The sequence below is a fragment of the Cyanistes caeruleus genome, chromosome 9 (genome assembly GCF_971803275.1).
Source record: "Cyanistes caeruleus chromosome 9, bCyaCae1.hap1.1, whole genome shotgun sequence".
NCBI lineage: Eukaryota > Metazoa > Chordata > Aves > Passeriformes > Paridae > Cyanistes > Cyanistes caeruleus.
The window spans coordinates 13,752,986-13,771,145 of record NC_141709.1 but is presented as its reverse complement, the minus strand read 5'-3'; the positions used below and the strand labels follow the sequence as shown (position 1 = coordinate 13,771,145).

Sequence of the window (18,160 nt, the reverse complement as noted above, 5' to 3'; positions counted from 1 at the left end):
CATATGAAAATTCAGTGACATATAAGCAACTATATTAAGCTTGTGATAAATAGTATCAATAAAATAAAGGAAAACAGTTGACATGGCACGGCCAAAAAAGGCAAAAAAAAAGCCTGAATTTAGTCATTTGTTTTTAGATGTTCCAACATGCATGCAAGAGTAGAACAAAGGCAAGAGAAATTAGGCATTCCATACAGCTAAAAAAAATTATATATTCCTATGGGGGAAGAAAAAAAGACAGCAAAAGGTTATCATGGAAATTACAGGCCAGACAGTCTCACTTCAGCACTTCACTGCAAAAATTGTGAAGCAAGTCCTCTTGGCAACAATATCTGGGCACACAAAGAAGGATATGAGAACATCCAGCATGGATTTACCACAGGTAAATCAATGCCTGACCTACTGGACTGATTTTCACAATGAAATGGTTAGATCTGTGAATGGGTGGGGACAGTCTGCCTTGACTTTTCCAAGGCTTCATCTCTCACAGTAAAGTAATATCCAGGTGGGGATGTTATGCTCCAGATCTATAAAATCTGACTGAATTATGAGGCTCAAAAAGTGCAGTGACTGATGTTTCCTGCACCATCTGAGGGACAGCTGCAGACAGAGCTCTTCAGGGCTCTGTGCAAGGTCCCCTCCTCTTTAGTGCCATTGGCAATCATCTGCAGGACACCCAAAGCAGGTCTGCAGAGAACACGCTCAGGGTGCAGCTGACACCCTTCAGGACAAGCCCAGCACAAACCTCTCCTGAAGGCAAAAAGGTAAAGATGAAGTCCCTCACCTGGTGAGCACTAGCCAGGGACATCTAGCCCTGAGGGCTGAGCAGGTGGACAGCAGCTCTGCAGAAAGGACCCAGGGGTCATGGCAGACAGCTCTGAGGCTATGGGACAAAGGCTTGTTCAGCCTACAGGTCCCTCCCAGCCCGTGTGATCCTACAACTCTACAATCCAGCTGAGATATGCTGGTAAATGGAAGGGTACCACTGATGGTCACTTGCTGAAAGAAAACCCTAACTCTCTAATGTCAGTGGCAAAACTCCCTTCACTTCAGGACCCGGAAGTGCACTTTCATATATGCAGCAGGTTTTCAGTTGATCAGAGGCTCCAAAAGAATGAATGGAAACACATTCACTCATCAGTCCAGCTAGTTTCGTCATCATAAAGGTTTTGATTTCAATGAAAGGACATAGCTGCAGAAACACATGGTATAATACATATATATATATACAGATTTAAAAAATACTGATACCTCTAACTTCAATTTAACATCTTCTTTTGTCTTAGAGATATTGTCTAAGCATGATATTGCAATCTCCACTTGACTGCAGTACTGTCCATAAATAACCAACCTAAATCAAAGCAAGAAAAAGAAAGAAAGATCATTTGTTTATTTAAGAACAACCCTTGATCATTTTTTCACACTCCTTGTTTCAAAAGGAGCACTGCCTATATAAGCAAGGATAGAATTTAGCCATGTGTTCAACGGGCAGCATGAATGAACAAAGACTATTTTGGAGAACAGTTTTGCTCTGCTTTCAAAATGGTCTAAAATCATTGCAATTTCCTTTAATAGTCACATTATTTATATGTGACTATTAAAATTATATTATATTATAATATAATTATGTTCTGATAAATACAAGATTCATTAAAAAGCAGCAAAACTTCCGTTGCACAGAACAGTCTGTAGTGTTTTCACCAATGTAGACTTCCAAGGTTGTAACGAATAAATTCTGGAGCACAGGTTTAATAGGCTTAATTACAGCCACTCTTTAAAGAACTTGTAGGTTATCTAAACTGATCTGTCTCCAGCAGTCTCTATCAGGTCTAAGCTCTCAGATCAAAATAGTAGTGTATGAATTCTCAAGAAATTCTCAATAGATGTCAAGTGAAGCAAAGCTTCTTGAAGAAGCCTGGTTTTATGACAGGAGTTTTTTGCCTCTCTGTGGAGTGCTTCATTCTGCTAGTCCCAGCATCAAGAGTGCTCTCTTCTTTCACCTTTCCATGTTTCTTGAGGTGATTTCTTCTGTATGCTTCACTTTTTGGTGGGTTCCCATGAACTTTCCACTGAGGTTTCCTGGATTTCTTTTTCTCTCACCTAACATTTACCCTTTTATTTAATTCCTTTTTTTCACAATAAGGTGATGACTCTTCTTATTTATCATTTCTTATTCTATTTCTTCTCAGTGTCCTTTGTTCCTCTTTTAGCACACACTTCAGAACAACTTTAGAAAGATAAGCATTTTCCAGAACAGCTCCTTGTCCCCTGATTCCCTCCTACAGCAGCAGAAAGTGTAACAGCCTGGGAAACACTGTGTCCTGCTCCAAACCAGAAGCTGAGACAGAGGGTCTCTGAAGGCAGGACTGTTTATTGGCAGTCTGGGACACCCTCCTCCCTTGGAAAACTGTCCCATGTAACATTATTTGGATGCTGCTGTCCAATTTCTCACACACCAATTATTATTGCAATAATCCTCCTCCATCCATCACCCTGAAGCAAACCCAGTTAGCTCCCTCAAGTCTTTCTGACTCTGCTCCCAGAAGGACCTAATTTTTAACCAAAACCCAGAGGTTACTTTAAGATAGGTTAGCAGCATAGCCAACAGAACAAGTGCTTTTCAGCCAAGTACCACAGGCATATAAATTCACCTATATAGTCCAACAGCTGTTCAGTGCTGGCAGAAGGAACAACATGAAAAGGTGGGTAAAAAAATTGGAAATTAGCCTACAGGGTATGGCATGTTGCCACAGCCATCCTGTTATCAGCTTGGCTGCTTTTCAAAGCTTGAAGGCAAAGGGTATAGTCCCTTCTCTCTTCTCTTTTATATCTATATTTTATATCTATATATATTTTTATATATATTCTCTCTTCTTTCCAGTTACAACCTCTTTTGTTTTCTTTAATCTGAAATATCCCTAATAAGTATCCTTTTTTTAATCTCTTAAACAATGCTAATACATGCTATAAAATATCTAGAATTATGTGCATGAAAAAAAAAATGCTGTGCAAAATTAGATATTTAAGATATTTCCTTAAAAATATACTTGTTACCTGTCTAAGTAAAATTATTGTCAAAGCTGGGCAATAACAAGAGGGAGGGCTCTTTAAACAGTAGGTTGCACTTAGACTTCTAGGCTCAAAGCACCAAAACTAGCTTGATATGGATACTTTAAATTTAATCTCATTTCAAAAATATTCATCAAACAAAAATACAGTAAAATACCAAACTGAGCATATATTCACACAGTTAGTAAGAGTCCTTAAGTCTTACCTTTCCTTGTAGTTAATAAAAATTTGATATAGGTTCTGATCATTTTTGTTAACAATGGAATCATTGATGTCCTGTGTAAGATTCCTGTGAATTTTCACCAAATCCTTAAAAACAGTAATGGGAGGAGAAAAGCTTTGTAAAAATAGAATGGCTTAGAGCTTTGAATATAAAAATAAATTATTTTATGTTAGACCCATTAATTTCAATAAATTGGAAAACAGATCATTTGAGAGTAGAATCTAATTTCAAGGTTTGGCACATCTTCTGTATAGTGTAACAAGAAAAACTAAACTCCAAGAACTACCTGTTAAAGACTAATTTATTCTAGCTTGGAACATGCACTGTTAATTCACATTTATTTTATAATGATAATTTTAAAATTAAGCAAGTCAAGTAAATGCATTAGTGAAAAGTTGAAGTAATGATTCATGTCCCTGAGCTGTAAAAAATTAGTTCTGTACATTACATTGGTCAATTAGTGATGTCCTAATGCTAAATTAACTGCAGTCATAATGAGTTTCCCAATACAGCACACAACTAATGTCTGAGAGAAAGAAAATATTGCAGAAAGATTTGCTCTTTGATTACTGTTGCAACTCTCCTTACTTATACACTATCATACATAAACTAAAGGAGATTGCATCAGCCTTAGCACTGTATGGACAGAGAATTCACAAGAAACTGAATCAAAACAGGTTAAGATGTTTTGAAATCTGGGTAACTGTAAGTAGTACACAGACCACTGGAATTAAAAAGAGAAGACTGTTCAAAAGAGCAAGCCATTGAAGATGATTTAATGCAAGAAATTATATACTACAAAAATAATATTCAATACTGAGCCATGAACTAAGTTAAAACATTTAATTTTGCACTGATGAAAACTAACAGTACATAGAAGGTCAGTCACATCACTGATGAGGGTGCAGAATCTTGAAACAGATCAATTTAGTTGCTAGTAACTGCATGGCCTCATCCTCAAAATCTTAAGTTGCAGTACACAGACACAGAAATGCTTCCCAATTAATCTATTTGGAACAGGAGCACTTTTTCTAAGGAGCACACAGGGACTCAGCTAAGCAATACCCCTGAAAAGCAGCTTAATGCTAAGAGGACATGGATCTTTTTGGGTTTCTAATCAAGTTTTAAACTAATCTGATATCAACATCATTTGAAGTTAATGATTGTTCCAACACTTCAGTATCTGTCACATGTACTTTCATCTCTCTCTCTCTGTATGTCCCTATTTATAATTCACAGGCATGCACAGGTGCACGTATAAGTGCATTTATATACAGGTGCACACATAGATATACATACAAATACATATATACATAATATAGATAGACCTATACAGACAAATATAGAGCCATACACTCCCTTTAAAGAGCAGAACTTAGAAATGTGAGTGCAAATGAAAGGCACTCTCTTTAGACTGGTGAGTAATTCGGGGTAATTTGTTTGGAGGTTGTTTCCTTTAAAATAAAGTATTTTGATATCAGCAGTTGATGCAGCAAGCATCCTTTAGAGTCTATTTAAGGAATATAACATCACCCTAAGGAAACAATCCTTCACCACAACCCGTTAACAGAAGAAAATCCGTTCTGTTCTGAGAACACAGCACTTGCTCTTCACATCTCACTTTGCTGCAGAGCTCTGTGTAATAGCTATTTTTAGTTTAAAACAAGCTTCCACTGCCCTCCAGCCTTCCTGCTGAGGAACTGCCACACAGACAAGGTCTGAGCAGACAAAGCGTTTGCAAATATTTTTGGCTTAGGCCAGTCCTGTATTTCTTTTAAGGTTATTGGATGCCTATGAAATGCTCCTGGAGTTGGAAATAAGCAGCATCTTCTAACAGCAGAATACCGAAAGCTGAGAACAAAAAGCAAAATAAAACAACCCAAACATAAGTTTACTATGTGTCTCCCTAGTCTAAAATAAACAGGTTTTTGTCCTTTTTTAACTTATGTGATCCCATGTAATCCTTTAACTAGTAGTGAGTGGGCTGACCTCCCTGATGGTGCTTAAAACATTCAAGCCCTTTCTGTACCCTTGTGCAGTGTTTCCATTGACTGGAATTAGGTCTTTCTATAAAAATAAGTCAATATACATGGGCACACAGAGCCTTAGGAAAGAGGTTTACAGTAACTTAGGCAGGGCACATCATTGGCTTTATTTGCGATGAGTAAGAAATACTAATGCAGGATAGAATATAGATTTGTTTTCAAAAGCAAAGGGATCTCTGTGGGAAGCTGATGTAACTCAAGAAGACAAGCTAGTTACTGATACCTGTGACAGTGTTTTGGACTAATATTCAAAGTGGAGGATGTGATAGCAATTAAGAGACAAAGTGAAAACTTCACTGAGATAAAAATACGGCAAGGGATCATGTATCATCCATATAATAACTGTCATAACTTACCCTCTACCAGGATAACCCTGCAACAGCAATCAAAACATTTTTACAGACAGGCCAGGTTCTCACAGAATAAAATAAAATCCCCAACACCTCCTCCTACAACCTGAGAGCCTGTTGGACATGCCAGAGATGGCTGAACCAGAGGTGATATTTTACAAGCAATAATACCTTGATGTGGCCCATGAGCCACACTCTGGGGACCCTTTCTTTACAAAGGCCTCATGAAAGAACATTGCTTTCATTTGTCTGTGTTGAAAGAGGCTTCAGACCATTTCTGATCTCTTCCTTTAGACAGAGTAAAGACATGCTGAGTACTTATCAACTAAAAATATATGTAAATTGTCATACTGCTTTGATTAAACCAAAATAAATGACACAAAGTAGCAATCACAGGAACCACTATTGTTTCAGTCATATAGGAGGTTTCCAAGATAGTGCACAGAGGATTTCCAGCACAGAGGATATTCTTTCCAGCACCAGGTTCTGAATCCAAAACTATGAGCTATGTTAACTTTTAAGCATGTTCAATGATGTAAGAGCCTTGCAGCTACAAGGATTTGCAGAGCACCTACAGACAGTCAGTATACAGTGATAGGTAACTTAGCAGTCACAACTTTGTACCATCATTAAAATATCAGCATTTATTCAAAGATAATCCATTTCTAGAAATTATTAGCTTTTAAGGATCAAAAATACTCCAGTTTATAACAATTCACTATCTCACATGCTAATACTATTAATCTTACCTTATTCCCTCCAGCAGAAAAAAAATTGCTAGTGCACATCTTTTTTAATCAGCTAATAGCCACATAAACACACCGTGCATTGTATTTCAAATAATCATTTTGTGCAGTAACACGTAACACAAATATATCACAATCAGCTATGAACCTCTATGAACTGCTCATTAAATATGCAATTACTCACAGGAATGTTGATGAAAACAGTATCAAACTCTGATGCTGACAGAAACCTTTTCAATGGCACCATGAAAAACTGAAAGGAAAAAAAAAATATATATACATTGGCTATTGTAATTCTATCTTCTAGACTGCTATAAAAATGCATGTTATAAGTCTGTAAGCAGCATCTTACTTTCTCAATCGATTCCAGAGTTTCAGTGTACTTCTCTTCAGTTTGCTTTATTTCAGCAAGACAACAGCTTCTTATGTCATTTTCAGGACATTTCTGCAATTACAATGGAGTCAAGTTTAAGTCATTAACAGGCATCTAATGGATAACAAATGGTTTTATTTGTTTAGAATTATGCAATTAGGATAACTGCTTCCTGAAATTGTCTGCGTACTGCAGCCTCCAAAGATGACAGCAATAACCAAGAATATTTTAATGTTCAATTAGCTGATGACTTTAGTAAAATCAAAATCAAAGTAATGTTATGAAAAGTTAATGTTTAGACATAAAACTCTGAAGTATCAGCATGTACTTTGGAAGCTGAAATACAAGGTCACATTTAATTTACATCCAGTCTGAGACATCTTATTTAAAATACTCAGCAGTTAATAATTCCATTAAACTTAATGGGCTTAATCATGTAAGCAACTTTGCATTGCCATAAATATTGGATTCAGTCTAATCCTTGTATTTATTTACAGGTTTTCCCCTTTTATTTCTCAAGAGGAGCTTTCTCTTCAGACACAACATGAGTATGTCCTCAGATCAAGAAGTGCAGTGACCTCAACATTCAACTCTCACATATGTATGTGTGTGTCTCCAACAAAGACCCTGGGATTTTTTCATGTAAACCAGACTCACAGGACATGGAAGTAATTATCAGTAATTACATGACTCTATAAAAATAGTTTACAAGCACTCTTACCCAAGATAGGATTTACAGCATTACAGCTTCAATAAAGTCGTATTTCAAATAAAAGAGTAAATAACTGGAAGATTATATGGAACTGTTTGTGTCAAGCAAGGCACAGAAGATCTGGAGGTCATCGTGGATGTTTGACACAGTAACTAGATAGGCTCTTGGAGTTAGAAGCAGTAACTAATCCAAAATGTTTTCTCCAACAACAAAAAGCAGTATCTTATTCAGCAACAGAATTACAACATCCTTTTTGAAGCCTATTTATCAATTTGCAACATCCTTCAGCATATCCCTGGTTGTATCTTACTTATTTTCATCCAGTGTAAAGAATTCCTATGCTGCACATAGACCAGATAACTAGATGTTGTTCAAATACAGGGAGAGTCAGGAGTAGAAATTTAGCCCTATAGTTCTATCCATTCAAAAAAAAAAACACCTTCAGCTTTTGAACATTTCCATAGTAGGAAAATACTTTTCTCCTCTAAGAATAGCAGAATTTCTAGACTGAAATTTTAACATTTAGCTGCTGGTATGTTCAAGAGCTAGACTCCTTCCACGCCCTCCCTGCTGCCAGTCTGACACACCTGCCATGCACAGCACAGAGTATGCCACACTTGCACTGTCTATGAGCCATGCACAGCTGCTACACAGCTTGGCCACCTCCAAGTGGGAAATGTATTCCTACCTCCTCAATTATGTACCAAGTTGCAAATCACACAGGTACATAGAGCTTGGTCACTGCTTTGGCTGATCTCTTTTACCCTTCTCTCTTTCTCTCTATGTGACTCTACAACCAGCTCCTGCAAGCGGAACACAGCTTCTCACTCCTCTCATTTACCAGGTGCTGCAATTTCAGAAACTACTCATGAAAACCGAGTTTGTGCAGTTCTTCATTTTCCCACAATGAGCACTAAGGTTCTGTCTTTATCAGATGCAAACACAAGTAACCATTTTACAAAAATCCAGTCTTACAAGAAGAACTGTGATTTGTGAGCATCATCATGGTCACCCGCATCTCAAATCTACCATTTATTCACAAATTCTTTTGTATGGGGAAGTAAACACTGTCATAGTTAACTGTAGTTAACTAATCTCTATAAAGTATTAGAATTTCACATTATTTAGACTTTCAGCTATTTTTTACCTTTAGCTCAATAATGCCCAGAATATTTGCAGTATTTGCCCCATTATAGAAGTTGCTGTACTCAATAGTTTATATCCATTTGCAAAATTTGGGCATTTGCTGTTCATCAATACTCATATGAGCAATGCAAACAAATCCTGGCATTATAGTTAAAACATTCACTTCAGTTTTGTGCTCATCTAACCCAAAGAGATTGGTAACCACTACCACAGACATTTTTGGTAGAAATTGACATATCAGTTTTTCTAGCCACACCACAAATGTCTAGAATTTGAGTGCAATAAACAAAAGGAAAGAGGCAATAAGAAATAATGTGTGATACAGTAATGTGTAAGAAAAGCTGCCTCTGAATTCAGATACTCCTAGAGGAAACTTAGTGGAACAGTTTCCTTCGCAACATAAAGACAATCTAATGATCAACAAAACCTACATGGTTGAATAAACAGGAAATTCATTAGTTTGAAATAATTCTTAGTTGTCCTTGTTAGGCTAGTTGTCCAAACTATGGCTGAAATAATATTATACACAATAATTTCACAAAATTTTAACAATTTTGGAGGTAGGACACTTTCAAGTAAGCAATTCAATTAACTGCTCTTAAATTAGCAGGTAAAGTTTACTACTTAAAACTATCAAAGTAATTACTGTATTTTATTTTGAAATCACTCTTTTTTAAAAAGCTTACTATAATAAAAGTTTTCCCCTTTACCCAAACAGCCTACAAAGTCTCACATAGGAGATAATGCTCTGCACATGACAACTCCAGGTGCAGCTGAGCAGGACTGTCACTGAAACTATCTATAAAGACATCATTTCAACTTTCAAAAGTTAACTGCTATTGTTCCAAAGCAGCTAGGAACTTGAAAACATACAGGTTGCTGTGCTGCTTCATCTTTCATTAGGTCTTCATAAACTTCCCCACCTTCATCTTCTCCATAGACACAATCATACAATTCCTCATCTTCCTCAACACCAGTTTCACTGAAAAGACAAGAAAAAAACTGTGCAGCACAGACAAAGTACCACCATCTCTGCAAGGGACTACTCAGAAGTTTCTACAGTAAACAAACAGATTAATTAATAGGATATCTAATGAAAATAACTCATTAAGGGAAATTAAGTCCATTAATTTTTTTTTCTCAATTAATTTAAAATAAATTTTACAAAATCAACACAATACCAAAGACTACAGGAACTAAACCAGAAAGCAAAAGCAACACCTCAGGACAGTTTTGTCACAAGCTACAATCCAGCTGCCCTCTTCCCCTTAACCCTTTTCCCACTACATCCAGTGAAAAGCAGCTGCCTCTCCTTACTACCTGGCATCCCACTACGCTGGGATGTGAAACACTGTTAAAGGTCTTCTTCCTGCCTGAGGAAAGGATTATCCAGGGTAAAATACACCAAAGACTACAGAGCCAGCACTCAGGCACTGTACCTCCACATTATAAATCAGAATCTGGATCATCTCATGCAACCTTTGACTACACAAAAGCAAAAAAAGGAATCAATCAAATTGAAAATCAGACAGGTCAACGAAAGCGAGTATGCATAAGTGAGGGTCTCCAATTACCCAGACCACAGAAATAAAGCAGAAAGTCAGTGATCAACTCTACCCTCAGCTAATTCAGCCTCATTACAGTCATCCCTGCTAGAGTGTTACCTACTTTTTGCTAGGACCATATCAAACCCATCATATCTTTCACTCCTATTTCTTAGGATATATCTACAAAAGAACTCTAAAAGCTATTGAAAGCAGTTGAGTAACAATAACAATATAGAAACTGGATCAGATATGCTGACAATTTTGAGCTTTTTCCTGTTGGAAGACAACACTGAAATCATTCAGAGTAAAAACCAACAGGTTAGTCCAGCATTTCAGTTCCCACCAGCAGTCATGGTGTGCTAGGACTTCACATTCAACACTGACAGCTGTCAGGTGCAGCAGACACACCGCATTCTACCACCCCTGCTCCAGGGTAAAAAAAGCTGGCAAAAAGGCAGAGTGAGGACAGATCTTTCTGACAAAAATACTTAAATTAATTTTGAATTTTTAGACACCATTTAAACTTAGGGATAATTAAATTAATTTCAAATAAATGTTCTAATAATTGAGGGAAACTAAAAATTGTGGGCTATTTGAATCATTCACTGGCACATTTGTTTCTTATTCTTGAATTTCTTCCCCCACAATTGAGACAGCATGTAACTATTAAATTTATGTTAATTAATATTCATAATTTGCTGCACAAGAAGAGTTACAAATCCATTTCTTTGGTATGATTTCTTAGCTGCTTTTTTTTTTTTTAATGAAAGACTGTCTCACAATGCTGAATTTACATGCCTATTTAAGAACTGGTGGAAATATTATTTTCAAACAATTATAATGCCACCACTTCTAAGAGATAAGGACACCACTTCTTGCCCACTTGGGTCCCAGAGGAGACTGCAGCTCCTACATTCTGCATGCTCTGCTACACAGAGTGAAAAGCAATTGTCTATGAGACAGTTGCAGGGATGAGGACAAGCTCTGCAAGGAAAGTGGTAAATTGAGCAATGCCAATCATGGTGAGGTTTCTCTTCTTTATTGGCAGTGAAGAAACAAATCCCTGGTGTGAACAGCAGCTTCTTTCCCACGCCGCAGCAAGCGACATGCAATGAGTGCTGGTGAACTTTGACCCTTGGAACAGAGTTCTGACCTAGATCTTGTCCAACATGATTCCTCATGGATCTTGGGAGATCCCAGCCATAGGACACAAGAGTATCCTGACAATCCTGCAAACACCTACCCAGAAGAGGTAAATGCACTCACATTAAGAATTTCACTGACTTTAGGGAAAAGATCCACTTGAATTATGATCCAAACATGCAATTTCTCTGCAAGTTCAAGACTCAATTTCCTTGAGTCCCTTACAAGTGATATTACACTCTTCTGAAAGCATTCTCATAGTACTGACAGATAACTTAAAAATGCACTCTTTATTTACTTTGATTCCAGCATCCTCTATGAAACATGCTGCTTTATAGATGTGAATGTATCACAATAATTCAAAAAAAATTTCATAATTAATTCTTCCTGGTCAGCATAATGACTAACAAAATATTTACAAATTAAATAAATATCCCATTCTCATGAAAACCATATGTTCTACAACATAATACAAACAAGAGCATGCAACTGAAAGACAAAATTTGTAATTAATATATTTACAACATACTCTATTAAATCAGGAAGACCTTTGTAGATATCTTCATCATCAACACTTTCTTCTGTAGGGAAGGGCCTATAGAAAGAAAAATAGCATTAATTACAGACACAACTAGTCTAGTGATACAGTGGATTTCCATTTGGTTTCCAAAATTTTCACACAAATTATTGTATATTGTGCTTATATCTTCCCCCCCTTTCTCTGATGAGCAGTATATGTGTATCTATATTTCATTATGTGGACTGACAATATAATAAAAATCCTACTGGACACAATTGTTATAAATCACCACTAATACACATCATTGACATTCTTCAACTGGAAAAAATCATCAAAACTTTCAGGTTAGTTCTGGTAGGGGTTCTTTTGGTTTCTTTTTGAAAACAAGAATCTCACAAACTTGGCCATTTCTTCTGATTTTTTAGAAGTAAGAAAGAAGAGAAACCCCATTTGTCTTTACATAAATCAGCACTGCATCAGCTTGATTTCTGACCCCTGTGTCACGATTATCACAAGTTCTGCAATACCAACTGTTCCTCTGTTCACCTCCCACTTCAGCACGAGCTATACATATAAGTCAGGCCCTTCAGTGAGCGTACCAGAGGTAGCAGATACCTTTTGTAACCCCTAAGGGCCCCAGAGCTTTGCTTTGCTGCCCACCTGGCTCTCTGCCTTACAGCTAGAGAAGTTCTTAGCAGCAGATACAGGCTATACTGCCTCTAACAACTTTTCCAAGGATCATTACACCATCACTCTCACCATTCCCTATGGCAACAGCATACCTTATTCCTGTGCCTAATGCAATAGGAGTGCGGGAGAGCTTAGAAAGCGTTTCTATCACCTGCAGAAAAGAGAAACAAACTGTGATTAGTTGTAGAACAATAAAGCAATAAAACATTTTGTTCTCTATTGTTTCATTATAAGCAGAACTACCTCAAATCAAATTATACAAGCAGAGACAAAATCTGGCTGTACCAAACAGACAATTGGACGTGGATGCACCTGTAATCAAATGTTGTCCTGGAGACGGCTTGAAACGCTCGGTGTCCCTCGGGCAGCTGCGGGCGGAGCTGCGCTCTGGCGCACGGCGGGCAGCAGGGGGAGCCGCAGGCCGAGGCAGCCGGGCTGCCCGGGGCGGCTGAGCCCGCTGCCATCGGCCCCGCAGCCGAAGCTGCACGGAGGAGCCCTGAGCCCTTCCTCTCCGCCGGAATACGGCTACGAGAATACCTCCTGTACCCGCTCAGGTTACACACAAAGCGAGGGGGAGCATTAGGAAGGGTGGTCACACACGGTCACACACATGCAGTTGTTTTGCTGGCAATTGAATTAATACAAGACCTACTTTGATTCTGCCTGCCTCTCTGTCATAACTATTTACTCATACTCAGATATGCAAGTCTTATTTGCTAGAGAGAGAAAATGACCCAAAATGACAACCTGCCTGAATTGCTATACTTCCAATGACAAGGTTTCCCCTGAACTCCTCAGAAATTTCAGCCCGTATCTTCTCAAATCAAAATCCATATTAAGCTGAAGAGAAATCTCCAAAGTAGGTTTTTATCAGCAGTATCAAAATTCAGTACAGCAATTCTACATTTCTACAATTCACAGGCATTTGAGAATATTCTACCGTTTCAGTTGTTTATTTTTGAAGTTCTAATTACAAGACTACCATGACCATAAAAGAGAGTTAAAAGTGCATCTCTCAAAGGAAGGAAAACTACATGTTTAGACAGGAGAATGACAAAGTAAAAGCCACAAAAAATATCACAAACTACAGCTTAAACCGAAGTTACAAAGCCTTCATAGTGAATCATATTTCGTAGGCACAGGAGCAAAATTAAGAATTAATATTAGATTAATCCTCTGAAAGAAATATTTGGAGTTCATTTCAGCTGCTGTGAAAATTAATGCCACAAAAGACTCGTTTTGCCTTACAGCAAAGAATAATAAAAACAAATAAATATGCCATTAACATAATCAAAAATGAGGGCACATATTTCCCCTCTGAACAGAAGAAATGCAATGTAGTCTAGAATAAGCTTTAGAAACTGTGAATAAAAGTTTCTTTAATAAATGACAAAATTAATTAAAAACTATTTCACACTAATCAAAAGGTCAAAAGAGAAAAAAGACTTTAACAAGTCTTAGTGTTACTGGGGAGTTCTGGTTTTTGCAGGAGACCAGAGCTTGCCCCTGCACAACTGCAAGAATCCCCACACAGGGCTGCAAGGAGCGCTGAGCCACACGAGACAAGATGCGGTGGGATTCAATGGCAAAATCATCTGTCCTGACACATGGGTGGGCATGGATGGGCAAAATCACAGGAGGCTTCATGGTTCTCAAAACAAAGAGGGGCAAGTCTGGTGAACTGAATATCCCCTACTTGTTTCAACATGATATTTCCCAGCATACAAAAAACCTTTTGCAAACTATTCCACCCACACAGAACCTTTTCCTTAGAGGGATTCTCACTTATCTAGCATAATCAAACCCAGTAGATATATGGCTTACTCTTCACAGTTAATTACAGTTTCTTCAAGATAACAAAAAAGAAATTTTAAAAAAAATAGGTAACTAGCAAATGTTATTCCCAAAGTGATATTTTAGAGCTATCAACATAAACATGAACAAAAGCAAGATTTATAAATAAGAGGAATAGAAAAACTCTTTCAGGAATTGATGTGAGAACTTGGAGGGGGCGGGCACAGAGGCCCACGATGACACCCATACACTGGGGAAGCCAGAGAAGCATTTACCAGAAAATGCACAGAGAAAAGGACAGAGAAAGGAACTGTACAACTATAGACAACAGAGACTATAAGAATCTTCCCTGCTCTTAGAACAGAAACCATTAAGCATTCCAGTGTCTAGTAAAGATTAGAACACTGATTCAACTTCCACAGAAGAAAAGATAATGCTTACCCATTGAACCACTCCTATTAAACCACAGCTTAAAACAGCACTGTCAAGAAACAGAACCATGTCTACTGAGGAGCATTTTTCTTGCAGTTGTGGTTTCCCTAAAGAATTCCGAGAATATGTCAAGAATACTTACACCAGTAATCACATGTGGAATTACCACTTCTGGTCAAAACACTTTACCCATATCATATACATGTAAATGTATTTGCTCCAAAAAAAGGTGGGGCAAAGCAAGATTCTCCTTCCACTTGGAATTTCAGTTCTTTGGTTCTGAGCCCTGCAGAAAAAACTAAGAGTTCCCAAATTTCAAGGTCCATGGGGATGACTGCAGTTCTGCACAGGCTGAGTTGCCAGATAAACAAACAGAATTTCAAAATAAACTTAAATGCAGCAAAATGGCTGATTTTCAATAACTTACAAAAGAAAAACTCAGGAGATTTTCAGAACAGTGCTAGTTTGAAGCCCTATACAGTTGATATGAGGGAACCTATAATATTGTGCAATTCTGAACTCCAAAATTACAATGTACTATGCACATTAAAATCCCTAACATTCAATTTAGCACTTTGCATGTGCTTTTTTTACTTTGCTCTCTTCCTTTCAGCAGTGCTTTAATCCCTTTCATGCATTTATAACCCTAAACCATCACCCAGCTCTCTTCCAAAGAAAGGACTCTGACAGATGCTCCTGTACTTCGAATGAGGCTTGACTGGATCTTAGTTTAAGTGCAAAAGTAACACTCCTTGCTTGTACAAAGTCCAAAACAACAGGGATTCCATGCCTGGTGCTGCTCTGCAACAAACTGTACAAAGGGCTGCAGAACTTTGCACACACACTAACACCAGAAAGAGTCAGCAAGAAACAGTTACTGAGTAAAGATTCCTAATTGACATTCTGACCAGCTACAACATACAAAAAAAGAGAAACATTTATACTCCAAACATCCCACAACGACTACATTCCTTCACACTGCAAAGCTCAATAACTCTAGGATTCACCTGACACTGGGAGATATTAGCAAGAGGCTTCAAGGCATAGAAGGAAGCCTCACTGCACCCACCCCAGTACAGCTCCTTTGCACCACCTAACACAATGAGACAGAGGTTAAGCAGGTCTTCAGAAGTCACATCAAAGTCACTTCAAGAAGATGTGAACATCCAAGTTTGTTTTTCAGTACATAGCCAGTTTATGCAAAATATGACATGAAATTCAAACCTACAGCACTGGAAGAGGAAGCACACCTCAGCCCACACCCTGGTGAGTGGCTCTGCTCCTCATGTTTCAGGCACTGCTGGCAAGAGCAATGGTCTCACACTGTTCATTAACTCTTCACTTCATTAGGAATTCTAACAGCGCTTTTTTGTTGTTTTTTGTTTTGTTTTGTTTTGTTGGGTTTTTTTGCTTGATATTTATTATGGCTTAACTTGACTTACAGTTGTAGGTCCAACTCTCCAGTTTATGTAAGAACTTTAATATGCCTTGCCAAAACATTATTTTGTAATTTCCTGCAGCCATACTCTTCAGTTAATCACATCAGATATTCCTGTGTCTGCTTACAGCAGCAGTACACTAGAGGGACTATTTTACTACTTTCCATAGCAGTAGCGTGTCTGAGTTTAAAATGTTCCTTTCTAAAGTATTTTAGTGATGTCTCTTTTTAATCTTGTTTCTTTAAAAAGAACTTGCAAATCATGCAGTTAAAGAACAGATTAAGTACATTTTAAAAATACTTTTCCACTTTTAGAATAAACAGAAGTAAATCATTTTGCAACTTACTGTCTTCCCAAACAAGAAATAATTCCATGTTACTGACAGCTGCTGTAAGGACTATGCCCATATTTATATTTCTGATATTTCCCTAAACTGAAAATGGCAAGTGATCAACAAATATTGACGGCAACAGTTTCATAGCTTATACCAATAAAACCTAGAAAGACTCACTTGTGGTTAGAGCATCAAAGCAGTTGCTTCCATGCAGGCACTTAAATCAGTTTTCCTAAAACACGGTAAAAGTCAGATCTCTGAGCAGATCATGAAAAATAAAAAGCCAGTGCATATAGAAATCCAGTGTTTCTGAAGAACACATCATGCATTCTCCGTATCATGGGATGAGGCTCTTATGAGGCCAATTTTAACTGCCACGTATCCAGGACACTTTAAAGCCAGAACTGCCAGTCATGCCCACATACTGAGTGAGTTTTCCTGAAGATGTTTGCACTCATTCCCAGACTGGTGAGAAGGAGAGGAAAGAGAAACATCATTTTGTGTCTCTGTCACTCAGAGAAAAGATGAAAATGCTATACATAAATATATTCTCAAATTACTTATATTAAGAAAGGTTTATCTTTTGCTACTGTACAGAATTTACCAGGCTCTGGACAGGCCTCGATCAACACTTCATTTGGCACAGAGGGAGGTGGGGGGCAGTTGAAATATATATATTGATTAATATGTATTAATATTGTACTAATCCATCATCAACTTTTGAACCAAAAGACCTCTAGGAACTGCTACATTTCTATTTTCCTTGGTTAACAGATGAAAAAAAAAAAAAAAAGAAAATACATTAAGCCAGACAACTTCAGGGTGATTACACAGCTGCTGATCTAATGAGCATATTATTCCAAGTAAAGCATGTTCATAAGTTAAATTGAACATTTTCTCTCCATCTGCCTTTGGGTACCATTTTAGTAGTCCATGTTGGTTTAGGCCAGTTTTAATCAAACCTCGAGCCTCTAGGGAAGGAGAAAGGATGAAGGGCTTTTTAAAAAGGCAAAATGAATGAAAACACCTTAAAATAAAAGGAAAAAGAAAGGGGAAGGAAAAAAAAAAAAAAAACAGGGAGAGAAGGGAAAACCTGACCTAAAAGAAAACCTTTGTTTCACATACTGGCACCTCTAACAGGCCCTTAAAAACAAAAACCAGATTTCAAATGCCAGCTATGCAAATATGCCTCTACTAGATACTGTTGAGGCATGCACTGAAGTGTCAAAGCCATACAGACACAAAGATGTGAAAGACAATTTACAGCCTTGGCACCTGCACCAACACCTCCTTAGGAACAGGACAGACTGCAGACCTCCAGCAGGTAGAAATGTCATCATCTGTGTTTCATTACACAAAGCTTCACATATAGCTATATCCTGATTTTCACCTCATTCAGGTGAAATCCAGGCTTTTGGTGTAGAGCACTGATAGGTTCAATCCATAAGAAAGGCACAAATTTACTTTCCACTGGGGTAATCACCAGCTGTGGGATGCTGCCTCTTTTCTCACTGACATCACCTTCAGCCATCCTGATTCTGGCTCTCTCATTGTCTGTGTCCATTCTTCATTTCCCCTGAACTACACCCTAAGGAAA

The 18,160-nt window shown here is 37.7% G+C and overlaps 1 protein-coding gene across 2 annotated transcripts in view; it reads right to left on the bottom strand.

The window, feature by feature from the left end:
- The window catches only part of VAV3 (vav guanine nucleotide exchange factor 3), a 151,579-nt gene that overhangs the window by 84,217 nt on the left and 49,202 nt on the right, over positions 1-18,160 (bottom strand). For both annotated transcript variants that reach the window (XM_086901730.1, XM_086901731.1), the window contains exons 3-9: positions 12,657-12,715; positions 11,884-11,949; positions 9,538-9,646; positions 6,786-6,878; positions 6,618-6,686; positions 3,275-3,378; positions 1,252-1,351 (exon numbers count right to left, since the gene is read on the bottom strand). In XM_086901730.1, the coding sequence (XP_086757856.1) occupies positions 1,252-1,351; positions 3,275-3,378; positions 6,618-6,686; positions 6,786-6,878; positions 9,538-9,646; positions 11,884-11,949; positions 12,657-12,715 (600 nt within the window). The remainder of the gene's footprint in view (positions 1-1,251; positions 1,352-3,274; positions 3,379-6,617; positions 6,687-6,785; positions 6,879-9,537; positions 9,647-11,883; positions 11,950-12,656; positions 12,716-18,160) is intronic.